This window comes from Lampetra planeri, unplaced genomic scaffold (genome assembly GCF_965212315.1).
Source record: "Lampetra planeri unplaced genomic scaffold, kcLamPlan1.2.h2 scaffold_556, whole genome shotgun sequence".
Classification (NCBI taxonomy): Eukaryota; Metazoa; Chordata; class Hyperoartia; order Petromyzontiformes; family Petromyzontidae; genus Lampetra; species Lampetra planeri.
Window position 1 is genome coordinate 5,001 of NW_027615379.1, and position 23,690 is coordinate 28,690.

Genomic DNA, 23,690 nt, shown 5'->3' on the forward strand with positions numbered 1-23,690 from the left:
CGTGTGTGTGTGTGTGTCCCGGTCTGGCCCTGCTATTACCGGTCACAGTCCAGCTGCAGCAGCTACCCAAGTTCATAACTCATAGTTACCTGATTCCTCAGGTGAACTTGTTTATCACAACACTGAAGGTCTGAACATCGACGTTCTTCACTAGAGGAAGTACTACTAGTACTATTCCCCGTACGACTGCACCGTAACAACATCCCCCCTGACAACACATAAAGTGTTTTTTAATTGTTTTTAATAACTGTAACGCACCAGTTGTTCACCATCAGTTGTCTCACTCATCCACATCCTCTGTTGTCTTTCAAACAGGTGCAGAACAAAAGTACTCGCTGCCTGTTCTCGCCGTGCCCTCATCCCTCTTTGACCCCCCCCCCCCCCCCCCCATACAAATGTCAGCCTTCACATCGTCTGCTATCAAAGGCTCTGTCGGTCGCAGCGGGATCCACCCAAACCTGACTGTTCCTCTGGCATCATACAGTCTCACACGCCAGGAAACGGAGAAAGGGGGGGGGCATGACGACAAACACTGAAACACACTGAAACACACCGCGCACAAACAGGTGTGTGTGTGTGTGTGAGAGAGAGCTACAGCTTCTGAGGAAAGTGACACACAAACATGGGCGTCAGTTTGGTTGAAACGGGGTGGGTACAGACACTAACACCCCCCCCCCCCCACCGAGAAATGTGGTGAACAATGTCTGCACAAACCCAGCTGATGTGTTGTGTAACATCTTTTTTGTGTGTCAGTGTTTTGCCCTGATTTGGTTTGTGAATGAATGATGTGAATGACGTTAATTTTTGACTTGAAATCAAATCCAATGGATTCTGTTCCATAACTTTGACTTTAAACCGTTACTGTTACTGTTATAAGTGTAACTGTTACAGATCTTATTCCATCCAGGGTCACTAGACGAGGTCTCTGAGCCTGTAAAAGGACACAGAGCTGCTCATGAGAACTGTTGTTGTGAAATGACGTCGTCGTCATCGTCGTCGTCGTCGTCGTGTGACGGTAACACAGGACACAATAGGACACTGGAGTGTGTGTGTGTGTGTTGGGGGGCTGCTGGCAGGTAAGCAGATGTGTGTCACTCTGGTGGTTTTGGTGCCAGTGTTTGTTTTAGGGGGTCACCCCCGATTCACATCAACAACTTGTTATCAGGCCTCTGCAGAGTGTCGCACTGATTGTTCACTTGACTCAGTCGTGATGTGCGCGCGCGCGCGTGTGTGTGTGTGTGTGTGTGTGTGTGTGTGTGTGTGTGTGTGTGTGGTGTGTGTGTGTGTGTGGTGTGTGTGTGTGTGTGATCTCAGGGGCAGTGGACAGAGAAAAGAGTAAAACCAGTCACGGCTTGCTAAAATGTATCATGTCGTTCTGTCTTTTGTCAAAATAGAAATTGTCCCACAGGAAAAAAAAAACAGTCTCTGACAGACTTTGATGGTTTTAACCTGCTAAATTGACAAGTGACTGAGAATCAGCTGTCTGACACTCAAACTGTGGTGTGATCCAGTGTCTCTTGTCCACAATGTAACACAGCTGATGTGAGCAGAAGAATCAAACCAGCCTTCAGCACAACACAACACTGGTGTTTTTTTCACGTTTGTATTGATTTTTAATGCATTCACAGCTGTCCTTTAACGAATGAAACACCAGTTGAACTTGTTTTAATCTTTCCTTGATCCTTGCTAAGGTTTTTTTCATCTCTTTGGTTATGAGGTGTAAAATGTTGAGTTCCCTCCCAATGTCAGGGTGACTGGTGAACTGAATTCAAACCATGAGATTCTATGGGAAGTTTGATTTTTGGCAGTTTCATAGACTAGAATTGAAATAGAATTTCACTTTGAACAAACTCAGACCATCGGCCCCCGATGAGCTCTGCAGACAGCTGCTGCTTCACTCAGTGAATTTGAGCTGAGACCTAATTCCCCTGGACGAACGTTTTAATCTGAATTCTGTGACAATCACAGCCACACATCTAATTTGAACCTTTCAGTGCCAGCGGCTGCTGATGTCACTCGGTGTGGTTTTCTTCTTTGAGGGAAGCGGGGACAGAAGATGTGGCGAGGAGCCGCTCGTGTGTCCTCGTTGACAACCATGACACGGTTTTATCACTAAGATGGCAGTCGGTCGGAGCGGCTCAGCGCTCACATTCTGGTGATGAAAGCTTCTCTGATGACGTCTGATTAAACATTAGGCATGACGGCCGCAGCAGGGCGGCGGGCTGAGGGTCGGGCAGGGGGTGGGGGGCGTACAGAGGAGAGCTTAAGCCCCAGTGGCAGTGCGGCCTTTGGTGCTCACTGTAAAATGTTAATTAGTGGCACGGCCCTCAGTACTTTTATCTGCTGTGTGTACGCGTGGCACACTGATGCTTTGACCTGTGTGAACGGATTTCGTAAGCGCGTGTTTCTTCTAGAGGGGATGAGGGGCGAGCTGGGTGAAGTTTGGAGAGGGCACCTTTGATTCAGTCCTGGGACCGAACAAAGGAGGGTACCAGGCTTGACTTTACTCTGTTGAACCATTCTGAACCATTTCTTGAGGCTCGTCTGGGGCTTCAGCAGGTGGAACGTGATTCTATCAGTGGAGGAACGAAGGAGCAGAACGAGAGGTTTCCCTTCAGCCGCTGATGGAAAACAACCTTTGTTTGACGACCGGCGTCCCTGTTGTCTGCCTGCGCCTGATAGAACAACGATCAGCACCTTTCCACACGGTCCACTTCATAGATATCAAACCCCGCCCACCCCCACATACACATACACACAAACATTCAACCATATGAGGTCTAAAGAGTCTGATAAAAAACAAACAAACAAACAATAACAAGGTCAAATAAATGAAGAAATAAAGAATACAGATGAAAAAAGAAACATCTTTTCTTCAGGATAAAAGAACTAGGATCAAACAATGCTAAAAAGTAGAAAAACAACATTTTATGTTGATTAAAACGGAGATATATAGATTTAAGAAAATATTCAGAAATAAACAAGGAAAGGACTAATATTCTAATATCAGTCCAATAATGGTGATGCAGACAGGAAGCCAGAGAAGAGACCAGCAGAACTGTGTGACACGTGTGATACGGTCCAGTGGAACATCCCAGGTTGAAGTCTAAATACTTGTACGCCCAGAAGAAGTTTGAAGAAAAACAAAAAACATCAAACTTGTGTTGAAATGTTGGGCTGAGCACAAGACTGCAGGACTCATGATGATACGACATCTTGAAGCAGCACGTGTTTGAAATAAAAGAAAAGTCAAATGCTTTTTGGACAATCTGCTCATCTAATGCTCAAAGCTTATTTCTTCGCAATGGCGCCTCCTTGTGACATTTTATAAAATTACAGGTGTGCTTTGGGTCACGAGAGCAGTTCCTGGACCGCACACTCGTTTTTGGACAGAGAGTAAAAACATGTTTGGTCATGATAGGTTATTTCAGTTTCCTGTGCTTGAGTGTGGTTCAGTTATCTTTTTTCAAAACCTGTTGTCTTGTTCGTATCTTTATGTTGCTACACTACTGTGGAGACAATAACAAACAATCAGGTTGTTATTGTCTCCACCGTTGATTTAAATAACTACATACATTTTATTTTAGTAGTATAATACTATCAGCTCATACTGGCTACTTTTCTCCATATTTATATGATTTTTTTTGTATTATCTAGTCCAAACGAAAGAGGAAACTCAGACAACCCTGGAGTTTTTAGAATATCTTTATTTTTTTTTCCAACTTTTTTTCTTTAAAAAAAAAAAGACAAGGTCCAAGGTTGTTGTTTTTTTTTTTTTTTTGCTTTTGGAGGCCTCACCCTATTTTCCCCAGCCAGCTAGCTGGACTCTGCAGCAACCAGCAAAGAAAAACAGTCCTATGGGACAATTGATAATATACACCCCATATACAGCAATACATAGTGGTCTACCATAATGTTACCAATAACAACGCAACCTCCAATGAGGCTTCAATTAAAACTGTTGCCACCGATATGGTTTGTTTTCAATAGCAACTGCCAACCAGTGATGGTTGTGTTTTTGACTAGTGTGGGGGGGTTCAGGTTGTCGCCGACAGCTGCCTTGCTCTTCTTTTCCCATCAAACACGAGGGTGCTTTGGACCTGAACGCCCCCTTTACACCAATCAGACTCAGCATAAGTGCAAAGTTAAGGATGGCACTGACCTTCACCACCACACACACACACACACACACACACACACACACACCAACACCACACTACGCTCGACCCGAGTGTTGACATGAGACGGTGACCTGGTCAGGACAGAGTGGGGATGTCGGTCAGCGCGGCTGAGAACGTTCTGCTGCAGGTACGTTCTCAAAGGAACTTAGAGCCACGTCACTCCGCCTCATCCTGCATGAAGCAACAGCCAGTGATACACAGTGTGTGTGTGTGTGTGTGTGTGTGTGTGCGTGCGCCAGCGACCCCCCCAGTGATAGAGACAGCATAGAGAAGTAATCCGTTTGTGCATGAAGTCGTCCTGGAGCCTGTACACAGTGTGAGCGAGCGTGTGCGTCTCGGGGCCGAGCTACAGACACGACTCCCAGTGGAGCTGCAGGTCTGTGCTGTCCAGGAAGTCGGCCGAGAAGACGCTGGGCGGTGTGTGCGGCGCCAGCGGGGCCAGACTCGTCCCCCCGTCCGCTTCCCCTGCTCCGCCTTGTCCTCCTCCTCGTCCTCCCCCGCTGCCCCCCGCCCCCTCCGCCGGCGCTCCCGCCCACCATGGAGATGTCCAGCCAGTCCATGCTGTCCAGAGTGGCGTCGGCGAAGTCCAGCCCCGCGGCGTGGGGGGAGAAGCCCAGGTCGGACGTGTTCCATCGGGGAGGGGGGGTGGTCCAGGATGCTGGCTGTGCTCAGCATTTTGGCTGTGGAGGTCGTCGATCAGCGTCAGGCCGCCGTCTGCTCCACCCCCAGCAGGGGGGCCGCCCGTCGTGCTCTCCAGGAAGTCTTCTAGACGCGCGCTGCCTGGGCAGGGCTCTCCCAGGGGGGGGCTGCGGGGAGATGAGGGGGGAGGTGGGGGGGGTGGGAGGGGTGGAGCGGTGGAGCGGGGGGATGGCGGGCGAAGACGGGGAGGGCGGGTCAGAGTGAAGAGGGGCGAGGGAGGGGTCCGGGTTGGCCTTGAAACCGGGGATTTTCTATTGGAGAAGAGGAGACGTCAGTCAGCACCGGACCGAGTCATGAGACGGAGAACAACGAGAGAGACGTTACCTCCGCTCCTGAGCAGGATGTCAAACAGGTCGTCCATCTGCTGGCTGTTCACAGCCGTTTCCCCTGGCGACAGGAGATAAGCCATCAGCCATTCCGTTCCACACGCCCCTTTAAGTCCAGACCAAAGGAACGGTCCAGGTCACACTGAGGCACCGCGCTGCAGCCTCACATAAACCACCGTTTCCACAGCAACCGGTGCTGACGTAGGCAGGAAACGGTGCAACAAAACCTACTGGAGAACTTTTCTGCGATTCCGCAACACGCGCTCTGGTGTTTGTCGTTGTGATTTTGTTAGCGTAGCAGCTCATGCTACGGTTGTGAAGACACAGATTCGACATCGCACTGTTGTCCTTTGTCCAAAAGTTAGCAGGTTTGTTGTCGCTGCATATGACACAGACACGCCCCACAGACTCGCAGCTGATTGGTCAGAACGTTAGTCTGCAGCTATTATCAGCCAATGAACAAGTAGAATCCTCTGGAACTTCTAGTGCCGACCGGCAACGAGGGACAACGGGTCGGTTCAGGCCGCTGACGCTGTGTCTGCAACCGTTCCGGTCTGGACTTGAGCTTGTCTGTCAGACCACCATGAGTTAAGAAGTTGGACAATGAAAACTAAGAAGTGTGTTTCACATCTCAGCAGAAGATTTTGAAAGTACACACACATAAAAAAAAAACATTAGACAGGAGAGACAGGAAGGACAGAGCTGCATGACAGGAAGGAGGACATACTTTGGAGTGCTGGGTTGGAAGGGAGGTGTTGGGTTTGGGAGAGGGGGGGGTGAACAGTGTGTGTCGGTCATAAGGCAGACACACCTGCTCCCTCTGCCAGGATGGAGTGATGAAGAGATGAAATGAGAGGAGAGAAGAGGACAAAGGGTCAGTGAGGTTGTCGAGGCAGACCGAGTGGGCAAGATGAAATGATGGGCGGCCGCGATCCGGGGGTGAACACGCTGCTTTTACCTTCAGAGATGAAATCAGGCTGCTCTGGCTTTCGCTGTCCGACGTGTCGTCGAAGAAAGGCTGCAGGCTGGGGGGGGCGGTGAACGACAGGCTGGGTGCTGGAGCTCCGTTGGTGTCCAGGTGCAGACCTGCTTTCAGTGCCTGAGAGGGGACAAATTTAGACGTTTTTTTTTGTTTTCATTACCGTCATGTACCGTGTACATTGGGTGTCGATTTATTCTCCTCTAAATACCTTTCTTCTTGATCACAGAAATGTACTGTAAATATTACTTTATTCAAATTGTATTATTGTGCGCAGTGTTTTAGGTCTTTTAATATTCTGGTATGTACACACACACACACACACACACTCTGGAATAAAAACGGTTTCTTAGATCACGTCTTGATGTTAAACTGTGTTGTAGTGACCCCTTGTGGTAGAGGGCGGTAACTACACCTGCTGATAAAGAACGTCTCCCTTTGCAGCTGACAATGTTTCACTGATTTGTTGAGCTGGACGCTAATGATAGCCCCTTAGCGTCTCATGTGGATAGTTCACATGCGCAGCGTCGTGAGAGAACTTGTGAATTTGCACGTTACAAATAAAATCTGACTTGACTTGTTTGACTTGATTGACATTTCAAAGTGTGTATGCAGCTTGGAATTTAGCTCAAGACTAACTTAGTGGAACTCAGAGGGCTGATTCATTTGCATTTGGTGGAGTGATTCATGTGCTTCTAGATGTAAATCATATAAATGAAGACAATTAACTGCACAGTAATACGGGAAACTGAAAAAAGGGCATTTGAAATACAAAAAAGGAAGTTGTGATTCATAAAAAGGACATATATGAACACATACAACATATTAACAGGCTGTTTCAATGAATCCGATGACAGACTGAGCAGAGACGGGGATGTTCTAAATTGACTGCTGCAGACAAATGGTGGAATCATTCAGGTGACTTCACATGGACATGGATGAACATACAAAACGGTGTCCCATAGCAACAGACTGTGTCAGACCTTTTTGATTGGCTGGCTCAGAGGTGCCGCCTCCGTCTGCTCTGCTGTTTGGCCGTCAGTGCTGGGGAGTTTACTGGGGGTCGACTGCAATCTCTGCAAGATGACAACAGGGATTTGAAGACGACAAACCCTGAAGAAGGGGAAACGTATGCCCTCCCAGAATGCCAGTTGGCTCCACCTGCAGAGTGATGCGTCCGTTGGTTTTAGCCAGTGAGGAGGCTCGGTTCTGTCCGTCTGTGGTGTTACTGGTGAGCGCGATCAGGTAGTGGTTTCCGTTGCTGTCTGTGTACAGTGTCGGCGTGCCGTTGGCTTTCAGGAGGTCTAAGGAAACAGCCTGAGTGTTGATCAGGGTGCTGTTCTGTTGGTTGATGAGCACTGGAGTCACCTGGAAACAGAACGTTTATCAAAAAGTGTCCTTTACATCCGTGTTTTATACTTTAACCCTTCTCCAACTACTGACAAGTTGCTGTCATTACGGTAATGGCTGGCCAGCATCTGGCAACACAGCGAATGGGATTACTGTAATGACAGAACCATGGTCAGATGTTGGCTCCTTTTCGTAGCTCCACCTTCACACCAGGTAGAGGAACAGAGTGACTGTTTTCTCCAGCGGCGTTAAAGGGTTCAACTCCCTGTTATGTCTGTTCACCTGCTGCGCGCTGACAGCTGCAGGCTGCTGTTTCTGCTGCAGCCGGTTGTGAGCCTTCAGCTGCTTCCTTTGCTGGATGTGGTTCCCTTCAGGCTTCTGGCCGGCCGCTGTCAGGTTGTGGATCTGCACCCGAACGTGCTTCAGCTCAACTTGGTTCTTCTGCTGAGTCTGGTTCTGCCCTTGGGTTTGTTTCTGCTGCGCCAGCTTCTGCTGAGTGAGCTTGTGCTGCGCTAACTTCTGCTGGACCTGGAGCTGCTTCTGCTGTGTTTCTTGTATGATGAGCTGCTGCAGCTGCTGCTGCTGCTGCAGCAGGATTTGAGCGTCTTTCTTCTGCAGTTTTTGAGGGTGTGCGTCAGCCGGGGCCTGTTTCTGCAGCGGCACGGGACCCTGCTGCTGCTTCTGTTGCTCAGCTTGCTGAACTTGCAGCCGGTGAATCTGCTGCAGCCGGAACAGCGTCTCCTGAGAGCACTGCATCGGCTGCACCGCTTTTTTACTTTGGGACTCTTCTGTTATTCCCTCCATGCCTTCCTCCGCGTCGTTCTCCTGCTTCTCCACCTTCATCACGAGGCCGTTGGGGAGCACAGGAGGCTGAATGGCAGACGCTTTTATCCGTGTTTGCAGCTTGACCTCTGGGGATGAGGTTCTGCCGTTCTCGCTTCCTTCCCTCTTCACCCCGACTCCACCCGCCATCTTGCCCTGCTCCAGCTGGGACCTGAGAGTCTCCACCAAGCGCTGCTTCTGCCTCAGCATCCTGGTCAACTCCTCGATCTGCTTGTCCTTCTCCTGGAGCATCTGGTCTTTGTCCATGGAGCAGTTCTCCACAGCGGCCTCTGGAGACTGCACTGACGTGGGTGAACGCCTGGAGAAGCTGCAGGAGCTCAGGGATTCCTCTTTGACCACGCCGAGGGGTGAGAGAGCAGAGACGTTTGACGGGTGCTGAGGAGACGGGTGGAGAGTGAGCTGAGTCAGCGGAGAGCTCACCTGAAGGCAGAGAAGAGGTTTGTTAGGGAGCGTGTGGTTTAATTGTTCTGGTGTGAAACCAAAGCAGGAAGTGGACTACAACACAGGGCATTGTGGGTAAACATAACATAAACAAATGCGCATGCGTTGTTCCTTTGACAAAGCGAAAAGCTCCCCCTGTCTCCAGTCTTTTACAGAGAAAGAATTATGAAAACAACCTTTTCCACGACACAGTTCCAGCTCTACTTGGCTCAGACTCACTTTTGGAACCAGATGTGTAATTTTCTATCACATTTCAGGTGAGACGGAGACGGAACTTGCTTGAATCTCCTGATCTACTTTCTTGCTCCATCCAGCTCTGAACGTTCCCAGGCATGAACATGAGATGAGGAGAAGATGACCTTGTGTCAATCATTTCATTCCTCCTCCTTTCTCCGGTTACGGGTCGTTTCGCTGGAGTCAATCCCAGCGGGCGAGTACACAAGAGTACACCCTGGACGAGGCACCAGCTCACTGCAGGCTGTTGTATCACTACTGCCAATCATTTAAATCAACGGACATAATAAAGTATGTTGGTATGTGTATGTGTGTAGGGTAAGCGCTCTCTTTAGTTTTAGTAACCAATCCGAGGCCAGCGATCTGTAGACGTCACATTTCAGTATTGTTCAGACAGGACCGACAAGAGCAGCAGTTACCAGGTTCTATTCCAGGCAGACATGGGAAAAAAAGCAGTGGAGCTGTTCTGGAACTGTACAGTGGGAAAGGGGCATTAGATAAGGTAAAGACAGCCATGACTCTCATGGAGGATCTTACCATCTCCCCAAACATGTCTCCATTACAGCTGGTTTCATCCGGACTCATCCCCGCTAACGACCGCTCAGACGGAGTCGGTGACACTGGCGGGCTGGAGCTGGTGCTTCCGAAGCGCATGACTCGCCCAGGAACAACCTGCGCCATGGAGGACAGGGCTATCTTTAACCCGCCCTCTGCCAACTGGGGCTCAGACGTCGTGGTTGTGGACGGACAGGATGCGGTCGTGCTGGCGACAGAGGCAGCGCTCGGCTGAATCGGCTGCGTGACGCCATTTTTCATAGCTGCTGCTGCAGTTGCCCCATTTTGCTCTTGGTAGTGGCGGAGTCTCTCAATTAGATCATTCTTGGTGCCTGAGACTGTCAGACCACGTAATTTCAGTTCCTGCTTCAACTCGGCGACCTGGCAGATGAGAAACCACAGCAACAGTCAGAGACCCTGAATGGTGTCAATCATTCAGTTCAGTGGAAAACCATATAGCTTCGATTTTACAGAGCAGTGAACATGTAAGATCTCACATCTCAAATCTTTTTGTAAGAAGAGAGGATAAAGACATATTGTTTAGCTGGTCAGTCATCAGCGTTAAATAAAAGAATGATTAAACCTGTGGTGGTTTCATGTCTGAACTTTATATTAGTAAGAACATTGCAGCCTGATTTTATAAAAACAACATAAAAGAAAGAGAGAAAAAAATCAACATTATTCTTAAGAGTCCCATGAACAATCCCTAGCTGATGAACTATTTGGATAATTTACTTTAAATTCGTCCAGGTTGGCAGGCAGAGTGCTTGGTTTGGCTCCTCCCACTGCAGTCTGGCTCTGCCGGGCAGCTGCGCTCTGATTGGTCGGGACAGCAGTGGTCGTCGTAGGAACAGTGCGAGTGGGGGAAGGACCAGAGTTGGTTGCGGGAGGCTGCTCCGTTGATGGTCTGTAAGTAGCAGTTGACCGTAGTTGAACTTGAGTGAACAGGAAGTGTCTAACTGTGACACGGGGAACTTCTGAAAGGACATTTTTCTCGGTGCAAAGTGGTTGAGTTTGTTTTGACATAAAACTCACATTGCAACAAGCTACTTCAAAACACCAAAGCCCGATTGACACTTCCACGCTCCTCTGCAGAATTATTTGTATTGTCATGAGAGAATAAATTATTGTTGTGACGATGCAGAGGTATGTATCACAAGGGCGGAGGCTACGATTTACAGTTCAAAGCAGAACCAGGCTCAAGTCTGCTAGAAGCTCCAGGCTCTGAAGACCTTCCCAAAAACCACGTCAAAGAATCCCAGCACAGCCTCAAGTACTAAACGTACTGAGCACTGCCTGCAGGTTAGACTGCATACTTGAACTTCCACTGAACTATTCTACTGGTTTGATTACGAGGAAGGAAAACCACTGCAATCCTTCTCCCTGGCACCGACGCTTTCACACTCACTTGGGAGGGGCGGGCAGGATGGTGTGGTAGTTGTAGTGCTGCTGCTGCTGGCTGAGAATCTGCAGCTGCAGGAAGAGCTGCTGCTGCTGGAGGAGCTGCGCGTAAGACGAGTCCATCTGAGGGGGGCGCTCCTTGTCGGCCTTCTGGTCCGGAGGGATGTACTGGTGGTACTTGAGCTTCTTCACCTTCAGTCACAGGACAAGAAGCGTTTAAGCAGCGTTTAGACCAGTTAGCTAACCCTCATCCACCCATACCTGTGGAAATATTTGTAACTTCTTTTATGGACTGCCTGCCTCACTGTGTGTTAATATTTGTATCTATTTTATTTTATTGTGTGCCTTTAAGCCGTGAGTGTGAGTAATGTTGATAAGCTCTGTAAGGGCAAAGAAGGTAGAAAAGTGCTTTCATATAAAGCCATTAACCATGAAGCCGTATTCAAGATACTGGAGGCTATTTCCTCCTCTTCTACAGTTCAATCTTCTTTATGATGGCTGAGGCTGTCACACCCCAGGACTCAAAGATTCCTGCTCACTTTCTGTTGTTGTTTTGTTTTCTTTTGCTCAGTCGGAGTTGCCAGTGAAATGAAAACGGAAAGGAGAGCTCGCTGACCTTCGGTTTGTTGTCCTTTGGTTTCTTGGGTCTATGAGGACGGTCTGAACTCGTCTTAGCCTGAGACTGCAGACAGAGTGAGCAATGGGGAGAAACGGGGAGACGGGGGAGGGTGAGACAGTCACAGCTGCTCCCAAATCACACACTACAACAACACAAACTCCAAACAAGTAGCTAATGAACAGTGGAATAAATTACTGCACCTTGAACTGCCCAGTAGCTGCACGGGGGCTGGCTGAGCTCCCTGTTGTCCCATTTGTTAGTTTTGGGGGTGGGGAGGAGTCGAAGCCATTCACCTGTGGAGGAGGAGGTGGTGCTGGAGGGGGCTGCGGAAGGAACTGAGAACGTTTCACTGGTTAGTTGCGTCATCATACTTAAACATTTGGCTTTTGAATGAGTACTACGTCCTGGGTGGGTACCTGCGTGGGGGACGCACCCCCATTGTCAGTGAGCGCATCAGAGGGGGACATCTGTGGGACAGCACTCAAAGGCGAGTCGTGATTGGTCAGTTGGTCGGGTGACAGGGCATCGCTGCTGTCTTCATCTAAAGACGAGCTCTCTCCACCAGCGCCCTTTGGAGAATCTGTGACGGCGCACAGAACGTAAAGAGATGTCATTATTCCTATTTTAACCACTTGGGTCTGAGAGCGGGGATGTAGAGAAGAGGGTGAAATAACAGACATCCCCCCCAAAATCCACTCAAATTGAACTCTGCTTCAGTTCATCAGTGTCAACCTTGGCAGAGGTCATGTTCAAATACTGCGCTGTGATTTAACAGAGGTTCTTTCCAAAGGGATTATCATCAATAGGTGCCAACTCAAAGGGTTAAAGCAGCTGTCTTACCGTTTTACACAAAACAGTTGGTCACATTATTTAAACACAGTTCACGGGTCCTCAGTTTGTTTCTGAGGTGTAGGGACGTTAAGGGACGGTCACATGAGTACATTTCATTGTACTTTATTTTAATTCCATTTTGGTCGAAATCCCAAACTAAAAATGTTATTTTTGGGCTCAAAAAACATTTGTTTGGTGACATGCTTTGCTGAAACTATAGGAAAAAAAAATATATTGCAATACTGAATTGTGAACGTGAGCGTGGTGTTGATCTCATACCCTGTCCGTGTCGGACGTATACATCACTTCCTTGTGACATTCACAGTCAGAGCAGAAACAGTTTGTGAATGTGAGAAAAACACATGGCGAGCTCGCCTCACTACTTGCAAACATGAGTTGCTAACAGGAAGTGACTAATTTTAGAGAAGTTATACAAGACATTAAGTTCTTGCATGTTTCCAAACAGGCTTATGTCCAAACAGATGTGGTGACATTTTCTGTTGTACAACCATTTGTATTTGTTCATTTACACACACTGTCTTCATATCCGCCGCTCCTTACAGATTTTGGATATATGTGCTTTCTCCTAATGTTAAATTCGTATTATTAATGTTGTGGTGTTGTGCTGTTGCTGCGATTCCTATCTAATCGAATCACATCTAGAGCAGCTAAGTAAAACTGTGAGCGTGTGCGTTCACACATTCATGCTGTCGTCGGTGTGAATCTAAGATGGAACAGACCAGAGGTCTCCTGATGCATTTAATACAAAGCCTTCATTCATCCCTTTGTCTTTTATGGCTCCAATAAATCCAGCAGGCCTTTGTCAGTAACGTGAATGATTTGCTTTTGCAATGAATATACGATAAGAATATACGGTAAGAAGTTTGGTCCGGTTTGGTGTTTAAGACGTGATGAGACGTACAGTGTGTGGGTTGTTCCTTCACCCAGACATCTGTCGGGATGTTTGTGTGGTGGTTACCCAGCGGTGAGTGCTGCAGAGGGCAGTCCACAGACAGGATGTTCTTGTGAACCAGTTCGATGGGACCTGGTCTGTGGGAGATCTTGTCGTTGAGGTCGTCGGCCAGTCGAGCTCTCTTCAGCTGTAGCTGCTTGGCCTGCAGGGAGGGTTCTGCTGATGTCTCTGCGGACAGAAACAAGTCATGTCAAAACACACTTTTTAGAATTATGCAACTGTACGGCAAAGACGAGACAGCAGCCGGCGAGTGGTTGGCGCATGCAGGAAGTTGAACTCATAAGACAAAGACAGGATGTTCTGAAGATCTCTTTTCAATACTACATGGACGTGAAAACGTCAAACCAGCTGCTACAACAAACTTTACACAGTACGAAGAGAAATGAATGGAGCTGTGTTACATTAAAAGGTTCATAAACCGGCCGACACTGAAGCCTTCTGTAGAACAAATACAACTTGTTCTACAGAAGCTGAAATAGATCTTTGGTGGTTTATATTAGTGAAGCAGTGTCAGATAACCGCAGCATCATCTTTTAAAATAAATGTTCACATAAATAAACGCTAAACCAAATTAAAATATCCATTTTTGTCTTCTTACACTGCAGCGCTGGTTCTCTGTGCATATGTCTGCACATAGACCAACGACACTAAAGAAAATCTGTCATCTATGCGACAAACTTTTCATGTTGAATTGACTTTTTTTAAGTCGGTTTTGCTTGATTTTGCTGAAAGTGCCCAAACAGCTGATTTACTAATTGAGCTTAAAAGGACTCCTCACCCTCCAGAATGTGCATCCTGACCAGCTCAGAGCGCTCTGGGCGACTTCGGATCTTCCTCTTGAGATAGTCTTCGGTCTGGGCAGGACACACAGAACAGCCAGTAGAAGGTTACAAAGAATGTTCATCACTGACGTTTTCTACAACTCTTCTGATAGTGTGTGAATCATTGTCGCATGTTGCAGCTTCGAGTTGCACAAGCGTAGTTCTGTGCAGAGTGGTTTTAAAGTTAATTGTAGGCCTTTGAATTTAGTTACGTACAACACATCAGCGGAGCCAGGAAATTATTCTAAAGATGATTAATTCTATCATCATTCCTGCTGCTCAACAGTTTGAAATGAAAAGTTTAAATGCTGCTAGTTCAACTATAAAAACTGTGGCTTGAACTTGCACCGAGACCGACTGGCAGCATGTGCAGACGCATCTTCAACTTTTCACTTACTTCCTTGGTCTGCTTTCTCTTTTTTACCCCCAAATACTTCTTTATTTTTTGGTATTTGGTATTTTATGCTGTTTTTTTAGTGGTTTCATATCCTACTGTAAGAGAGAGTTGCACACAATGTCCTTGTACAAAGACAATAAATGGTGTAGTAAAGAAACTCACCCGCGCTCGTTCCAGACTGCGGCGCTGTTCATGAAAGGCTGCCGGGCTCTTCAGTGCTGCATGGGGACAGGGTGAAGGTATGATCGATGGAAGTGCTGAAGCACCTTTCAGTGTCAACGTGAGGGCAGTTCAAAAGTCAGACAAGAGCATGAAAATGTCGGCAGTGGGACTCCAACGCGCACACGACAGCAGCATTCTGTGAGACATAATGATGGTCTGTGGGCGCTCTGGTTGCTGGAATGGTTGTGTCTCACAGGAGACCGGCTTTCTGAGCCACACTGCAGACATCACGTCGGTAATATCATGTTTCTAGTCCAGCTATTCGGGAGGAAACGCCAACAACTTGACAAGAACGATAAAGTACGATATTTTCTTTTGCATTTCCACTGTTTAGAAAATGTGCTTTGTCATTTCGAGGGAAACCTCAATGATCAAATTCTCCTCCACTGCCAATGTGGGAATTAACTGATATTTGCTATGAAAATCAAAGCTCAATGTTCCAGACCAAATATTTGTTTAATCTGATAGACGGAAGACGATCCATCCCTGATGATCGGTGTTCTGCAGAGGGATTAAAAACCAAGGAAGGGGACAGACGTGAGATGAAAAGAAAGTCAACATCCATCAGCTACGAATGTCTGTCGTGCGTGTGTGTGTGTGTGTGTGTGTATTAATATATTCAGAGAAAAGATGTGAATTCTGTGATCTGACGAAAGAAGCAGAATGGAAACAATTGAACTGTCATGTGAAGCTTAAGATAAGTTTAAAAAATCCTTTATTGTCCCACTGTGGCAACATTGACATTGTCACAGTCGTCAAGTTGTAGCAGCTGAGAAACTGAAAATAGTTGATAGATAGTTGATTGAAACATGTAGTATATGGAGGAGGTACCCAAAAAAAAAAAAAAAAAAAATCAAAGTAAACCTACAAAAACAAGTATACAGGAGACAGGAGGAGACAAAACAGGACAGGTACACAAGTATAGTGGTAGTGACTATTACTACATTACTCATTTGGACAAAGAGTCATGAATTACTTCTACTTAAAATTACACTGGTGCAAACGTAACGACGTGACCAGAGTGACGTGATAATGTTTTCCACACATGAACTCACAGAAGGTTCAGTATTGCATGAAAAGAATGAAACTGACATTGCAGTTCAATTAAAACAAATAAATTGCAATTGCAACGTTTAGAAATGAACAGTAGAAAACGAATCTATATTCTAGCATGCAACTTTTTTGTCTATTAATAACACTAATAAGCGGAAGAAAATGAATGACTAATAACACCAAACATATGTTCACTCTGGATTTGAGGAAGGATATTGGGTGGACAGTGGCAGTTACAAGAGTTAGATCATCTGATTGGTCAAGAGCTGGTGAAATCCCTGTGAAGGCTGAGGCTCAATGTGGACATAGCAGCTACAGCGGGTGTCACACATGACCGGGTGGGGGTGGGAGGCATTCCTTCTGTCACTGTGCGAGGCGTTCAAAGAAGACCTACATACCAGCTGTGATATAACCAAATAGTCAGCATCACAACACGCCACCATACTGGGCTGCTGACACCGACACCATCATCTGAGCAGACAAAACAACTCAGGCTGGCATTTTCTGAACTCATCCTTTTTTTTTTCCAGTGACAGGCGACGAGACAAGTGATACACAAACACAATACACACAAGCATACTAGGGATGTCACCATGCCAGATTCTGGTGGGGTGATTATTGTCAGTGGGATAATCACTATTTTCATGATTATGATTACCATGGAAACAGAATCACGTCTCCGTCGTTTGTCACAACACTGGAACTGAACAGTACCACCGACTGGATGGATTTATTATGGGCATACAACTCTAGAAACTCAGGTCTCACGAGATGTCATGGTTCGTAATTGTGGTTAACCGCCAAGTTGGTTGATCCTGATATCCCGAATGCATACGTTTGTGACCAGCAGGGACACTACCAATGTCAAATACAAGAACTAAATCAATGTGTGAGAGGAGGAAAACCAAAAACACCAACAGGAGACATGCACACGTGATTGTGGAATATGTGTTGGATGTGTGTGTGTGTGTGTGTACATGTGTTCTTGCTGTAAAAAAGATAATTATAATCAATCTCATCACCCTCATCATTAAATAACCTAAGGATGAATTAGACGACAAAGGAAGTTACATGACTCGTGTGTGTCTGTGTTTGCGTATGTTTCTGAAGTTTCTTTCACTTCACTTTCACTCAGACAACAGCGCTCAGTCACTCTCAGTGTCAGTCTGTTACTGACCTTGTCTGTCATTACAATGCTGAGTATGACATGCGTCACATGCGTTACACGTCACAGTAGATTTTACTTGCTGGTTAAAAAACAGCTGATTAGCAGCTTGCCAGTGTGGAAACCATATCAATCACCAGTGTATACAACAGCCAGCAACGGTGTCATGTTAAATAGCAGCTGACCCGTGTATGTGGACAGATGAAACCAGAAGAACTAGTGACCACACGGCCTGAAGCAAGTACTCTGGGTGGGATGAAACATGTACAATTCGCCTGCATGAACAAGCTGATCCTCTGTACTATCAGCATATCAGCTGTGCAGACACAGTTCAATATCTGAACTCCTGATTGACACAAACACACAAAACGTGCCACACAAAAGCTCTTAAGACTTGGCTTCCCAGGGAGAAGGAAGAGAGGGAATAACAGCAGAATGTTTTCACTTATTTACTATTTTATTTAAGTCCACAGCTGGAAATTCATATTAAGAAGGGTCATATCGGTCATTTAAAAGATTCTTTTCACCTCTCCCCCAACTAACCTGCCATGTCCTGCGCTAACATATCCTGTTTCAACCTCCTCGCTCTTAATGCAGCTCATGTGATCCTCACAGTGCCATAATTCAACAGGAGCTTTGACAGCTGCCCAGCCGGTGCTCTACCTTCAACGTGCCCTGAGGAAGTATAAAAGTCAAAATGAAATCATCGTGGGAGGAAATCTGTTGTAAACCCATAAACCCAGACTTCATTTACTCAGAATTACAATAATAACAAAAAACACACTCACATTTAGGGTAAGTGAATGGTGAAAAGTGAAACAACAAAAACAAGACACTGGTCACAGGTTATTTTGTAACACACACACACACAAAATCTGCCTTTGAACTTCCTTTGCCTCGTCACTTAAAGTGTGTAGGTCCTTCATCAGAATTCATGTCAGGATTGTCGGACATCGCCTACGAGGAGTTAAACCGAGCTGGAACTTGTCTTTTCACTTGGTGCGGTTCGTTTCATCCTGTGTGAACACACTGACTCAGGTGCGGACACAACGACTCAGGTAACGGAGCACAAGGGACCAGGCCAACAAGCTATGAAACACATGACTGCATGTATTGAATTATGATCAATCTATGTCACAAAAACACACAGTGACCTGACAACATGTTCATTAATAACTCAGATCACTTAATAACTCAGATCACTTTCTATCTGCTGGTTGAAGCTCATCACCAGCATCTTGAGCTGCTCTGTCTAAACACGATTCTACCTCCATGTGGTGATTTCATCTCTGGTTCAATAGAAACCATATGATTGATGCTGGGTGATTATCAATGAAACCTTTAAACAAAAAAAACCCAAACAAAAAACAACAAAAAAAGAAATCCACCTCTTGTGATGTGCGGAACTGTGAAACAGGAAGTTAGATACAGAAGAAGAGGAAGCTGCCCTATTGGATAACACAAAACTGGTGCAAAGACGATGAAAAGTGCATGCACTTAAAAGAATAACACATGCAGTTAAGAGGTTCGTTTTCAGTAGATAATCAGGAACGTTGTTGCACGCGACTTCTTAGCATGTAAATGAGTGTCTGCTCATGTCACGTAACGATTCGACCAACGGCTGTCAGCTGCTGCAGCTTCAAGGAAAACTTCAGCTGAAAGCCACAGACACACTGCTGAGTGAATGTAGGTATGATACTTGACCAGATGTGCATGGGGAGCGTAAATGATCAGGGTCACCTGCTGGTGGAAGGTGTAACGACAAAGAACATACATGCGGCACTTACGTGGCATGATCCCTTGGCTGACCAATTCCTCTCGGGTTCGCCTCTGTTGGAGTTTGAGCTGGAGGACTGCATGGAGAAGAGAAGAGTGTCAGTGCCAGCGGATGAAAAAGGAAAAAGTCCACATTAAGACCCTGTACAAGTGCCCAGATGCTGACAGGAAGAATCGATACTCGTACACCCTTCCACAAACCCCTTCTGACTGAATAGGCGGGTGCAAGGAGGGTTGAGCTGAGCGCTACTCACTTCCTCTTCCTTTGTGACTTTCTGTACCTGTGCATGAGAGATATATGTGCAAGCTCAGCTGATTACAAACAAAAGTAAAGGAAGATAAATAAACAAAGGAAGAAAAATAAAATAGTGGCATCTATTCAAACTGAACAAAGACAGCATTAAAGCAGACTGTGCTGACATTGTCAAAACAGGAAGTACTTGTTACATAATGCGGGAGACTGGGACTGAGAGTTTTAGGTTGTGCTAACGTCTGTGCCCTGAATCGAATCAACGCAACGATGATAAACTGCCATCGAATGCAGTTTTGTCGCTTTATTTCTGCTGTTTCAATACAATGTGTATGAAACCAGTTACCACCATACTCAGACACTATTTCCTGCAGATACCATATGCACCGCTGGCAGCAGCTTAGTGACTTTAGTAAAGTCACAATTCCACAGAATGAAAAAAGAATTGATGGAGCTGCAGAAAGAAGCAGGTGCATCGTATTCTATCACGGTGCCGTCAACTGCGCTGCAGCATCGCTGCATTAATGAGAACTCAAGGTAGTGGACTTAAAGTGTCAGGAGCCAAACAGACATAAATCATAACTGCTCATAACTGATCTGTGAAATGCTTCTCATTGTTCATTATTTGTTCATTGTCTGTGCAAGCAACACCTATGTCTGTTCTGTCCGTCCCAGGGAGGGGGATCCCTCTCTCTGTGGTCCTCCCTGAGGGTTCTGCCTCTTTTTCCCCTGTTATAAGGGTTTTTGGGGCAGTTTGTCCCCACCCTGATTGAGGGTTCAGGACAGAGGGTGTGGCAATGTACGGACTGTAAAGTCCATCGAGACAGTTGTAAATTGTGATTTTGGGCTGTAGACATAAAGTTGAATAAAATTGAATTGAATTGAATGACAAATACAGCTGTTAGTCTCAGAAATGTTGAAGGATTCGTCTTTGCAGTATGTAAATGTTGGAAAGTGGCTTCTTAGTAAAAGCTGATAATATCAGCTGAGAAGTGATGTGAGCACCACTCCTTCCGCTTTGTTTGTTTCATTTCACAGAATCGGATAAAATCAGAAGACGGAAGAATTACACTGTTACAGAAAAAGACAGATTAGATGGAGTCAGAGGTAGAGAGGCTATGTGAACCAGTTGCTGAAAGTGGACGTGTGAATTTGAATACCAGAGCACGGAGCGTTCCAGAGCATTTCTGGCTGGGATTGGATCTGATAGTCTGAGGACGAGCGGCACCTGTTCCTTCCCACTACCAGTGATCTCACCGTGTGCAAACATCCTGCTAAGTGGTTAGCCTTTCTGCTAATGCCCCCCCCCGACACCCTCTCCAGTGTTATTCTTCGACTATGACAAACAATCCAGACCTGGACTGTACCACTGCAACTCCAAGAAATACATGTCTGAAAAAATGTCATTCCTTTGCTCAGAATGCCCCCCGCCAGATTTACTACTGTGTACAAACTGTAGCACTATATCCACTCCTCTTAGAAAGCAATAACTTCAATAAAAAAGAGTTCATCATCCATTGAATGTTAGCCAATGTGCAATGAAAAAGAGGAATGGACCAATAAAATCAGTCCACCCATAAAAAGTACAGAAATCAGATGAATATATGAATAAATATTAGAAATTAAAAAACAATAACTAGATTAAGAATACAGTATAGGTGAATTTGTAATTGAAATTTTGCTGATGCTTTCAGTGAGAGGTTAACTGTACGTCATACATTCATGAACATGTTCTGATGTGTTTGTCAGTGCTTTAATTGGCATCTAGTTATTAATTGTTCATTTCATTTGTTTTGACTAATTCAAAATGTCAGCTCTTTTCAAGTGTTTTTTGAAAGGTGAAATAATAATAATAATAATAATAACGAGAAGAAGAAACAGAAGAAGAAGAGAGTGTTATCACTTCAGGGACACGTGTGATCTTCCACATGAGTCATATTCAGTAATGTAAGCAAAATAACGTAAACAACAACCCAGCAGTGCATGTGTGTGTGTTACACCTGTGCAGCGGCGAACAGATTAATGCTCCCTAGGTGCCAAACAGAGTCTCACGTGTCACATAAACATGAACACAAACACACACGGGTACACCCAGACAGACACACAGACACACACACACAGACACACACACACAGACACACACAGACACACACACACACACACACACACACACACACACACACACACACACACACACACACACACACACACACACACACACACACACACACACACACACACACACACTCCCTGAGGGTGCCATGGTGTGTCAAGTCCGGGGTAAGATGCCATACCGCCTGGCTGGCACTTCCAGTGAAGACGTTTATTCTAGGAAAGAGAATCTTACACTTCCCCTCGATCCCACATTCAGATCTCACGATCCGTTACCATCTGCCTTCACACACATACACACACACACACACTTCACTGCATCTAAACCAATGTTGACCTATTTGATCTATCGCATAGATTTTTACAAAAACAGGTAGAAACAGTCACAGGTGAACAGTGATTAGCTGGACTGGGATTAAAAGTGAAACACTACAGACAACAATCAGGTTTCAGGGTCATTGCTGTTAATTTAAGAAAAGGATAAAGTTAGAAGGCACTTTTATTGGAATACTAGGTCACAGCAGAACTGGCCTCTCCAGCACTGAGCAGTGAGAGGGAGGGGAAGACCGGGAGGAAGGAAATGGTGTGAAAGTACAGCTTTTAGATTATTATTTGATTCCTGAGTTTACTATAAAAAAACAATGAATTACATCTGGATACATCAGTGACAGTTACAGGTCTATGTGACCCCTGACGCAACCTGTGGCTGGAGGAAGTTTGGTTCAAAGTCTGCAGACACCACATGCTGATGCACCCTGGACTATCTGAACAAACACCCAGGACACATTTCAGGGACACAGTCAAGTATTCAAGGGTTTGTCTGCATGTCTGTCCCTCAGGTGTCATGAGATAACTGCTGTTGTGAATTGGCCCTAAACAAAGCTACCCTGACTTGAGCCCTGCTACTCACCTGTCTCTCTACTATGGATGTCACAATTAACTGCGATTATAAAAGTCACTGTTCACTGTGGGTTCACTGCAAGAATTCTAGAACGCACGTGATTTACGTCGGTGATGCGGAAAGTTCCCGTGGGTCACGGCAAAGTCACAACGTGTTTGTGCGATTTGTGATCAGACAGAGCGGTGGCAGTGTTGCATCCATCGAATAAACGCCATCAATGCGGCAGTATGAGTCAAGAAAAATGACCAGCATGATGTGACCAACGATGGAGATGTGATCTGCAGATATGTTACAAGTCATTACAAGACATAATCCCTGAACTAAACAATGTCACCACCAGTTTGGAGAAAGGTACTCAGCTGACACATCCAACCGACCCTGTATGTGATGACATCACTGTGCGCCATTACCTCTCTGTTTAAAAGCCAACTGAGCTCAGTCAGCAGTCTCAACGGACTAATGCTTCTAATCAAATCATCCAAATGAGTGGATTTAGTGAAATAGAAATGTTTCTTATCTTCTTCACCAGAACTGGAACTGTAAAGAGCAAAAACTGGCATCAACTATGAGGAAGAGAAAGTTGCTGCTTGTGCTCATGACATCTGATTGAACCTGTCAGTCCAAGAACTTCAACATCTGGCACAAGCACAGTTACAACAACACACACCAAGACTCCCTACCTGCACTGACGGTGGGAAGCGTGCAGCGATACTGTTGCATAAACAGAAAATGTGGTGCTAGAGATGCTCTCAGCAGACGTGGTTCACCTGGCAGCAGCTTTGGAAATGTTCTATTTGTAAATTATGAGTCTCGTCGTTTACAGAGAATTGAACTGACCACTAGCAGCTCTAGCGTTCCACCGCCTTCACAAGTGCTTTTGCCTTTTAGTCGAGTGCCACACAATGGTCTCAAACTCATGTGTGAAGCACCAGGGAATGTACAAGTACCAGCATGACGGACAAGAGTACTGTTAGCCAGCAAACTGGAGGTAAGAACTATGAGGAAAGGAACGAATTCAGTCTGGTGCTCCTGAGATCCATTTTAGTGATTGTTCTTCCACTCACGAGTTATCAAATCCTTAAGAATTCATAATCAAGTCTGCCCTATTGGCTAGTAAAACTAGAAATCACTTCATCTTTAAAGAACACGATCCATTATTTATATGAAGCTGTAAAGCACTGACGTGAACCTGCAGATACTCATAAATCTTTTCCAGGGACTGAGTGCAGCCCAGATCGCCCACCTTCTTTAAGGCTGTGATAGACATGTTTGTCATGATCCATCTTCAGTCCTGCCTTGTCCATATCTTCGCCCATTGGAGAGGTCCCCAAGGGGGTGGGTTCAAAGGAAAGGCAATGACCGGTGTCCAGCATAATCACTGGGATTGGAGGTGAGTTAACAATTAGGATCAGTAAACATCGGACAAGGCATTTAAAAGTGGTCTCCTCCCATATTCCAAATGTTGTCCGGCTCGTCCTTGTCAAAACTATACCAGCTGTCCACTAAATTAAAGGTCCGTCTTTTCCACAGGGATGAAATGCCTCAGAGGACTCCTACAGCA

The 23,690-nt window shown here is 45.9% G+C and overlaps 2 protein-coding genes across 2 annotated transcripts in view; both read right to left on the bottom strand.

Moving 5' to 3' along the window:
* Positions 1–360, bottom strand: part of LOC144741457 (7-alpha-hydroxycholest-4-en-3-one 12-alpha-hydroxylase-like) — a 3,855-nt gene extending 3,495 nt beyond the window's left edge. The window contains 1 exon segment of the mRNA XM_078623981.1: positions 259–360. Within this exon segment, the coding sequence (XP_078480107.1) occupies positions 259–360 (102 nt within the window).
* Positions 361–4,527: 4,167 nt separating this feature from the next.
* On the bottom strand, positions 4,528–23,412 carry LOC144741458 (myocardin-related transcription factor A-like). The gene is given in 21 exon segments (XM_078623982.1): positions 4,528–4,695; positions 4,697–4,807; positions 4,809–4,856; positions 4,858–4,989; positions 4,991–5,155; positions 5,158–5,267; positions 6,152–6,305; positions 7,169–7,261; positions 7,347–7,553; positions 7,818–8,798; positions 9,591–9,989; positions 10,344–10,515; positions 11,017–11,201; positions 11,626–11,691; positions 11,829–11,921; positions 12,045–12,208; positions 13,439–13,600; positions 14,211–14,286; positions 14,813–14,868; positions 18,878–18,943; positions 23,373–23,412. Coding segments are annotated over 21 exon segments (3,648 nt in total).
* Positions 23,413–23,690: the final 278 nt, after the last annotated feature.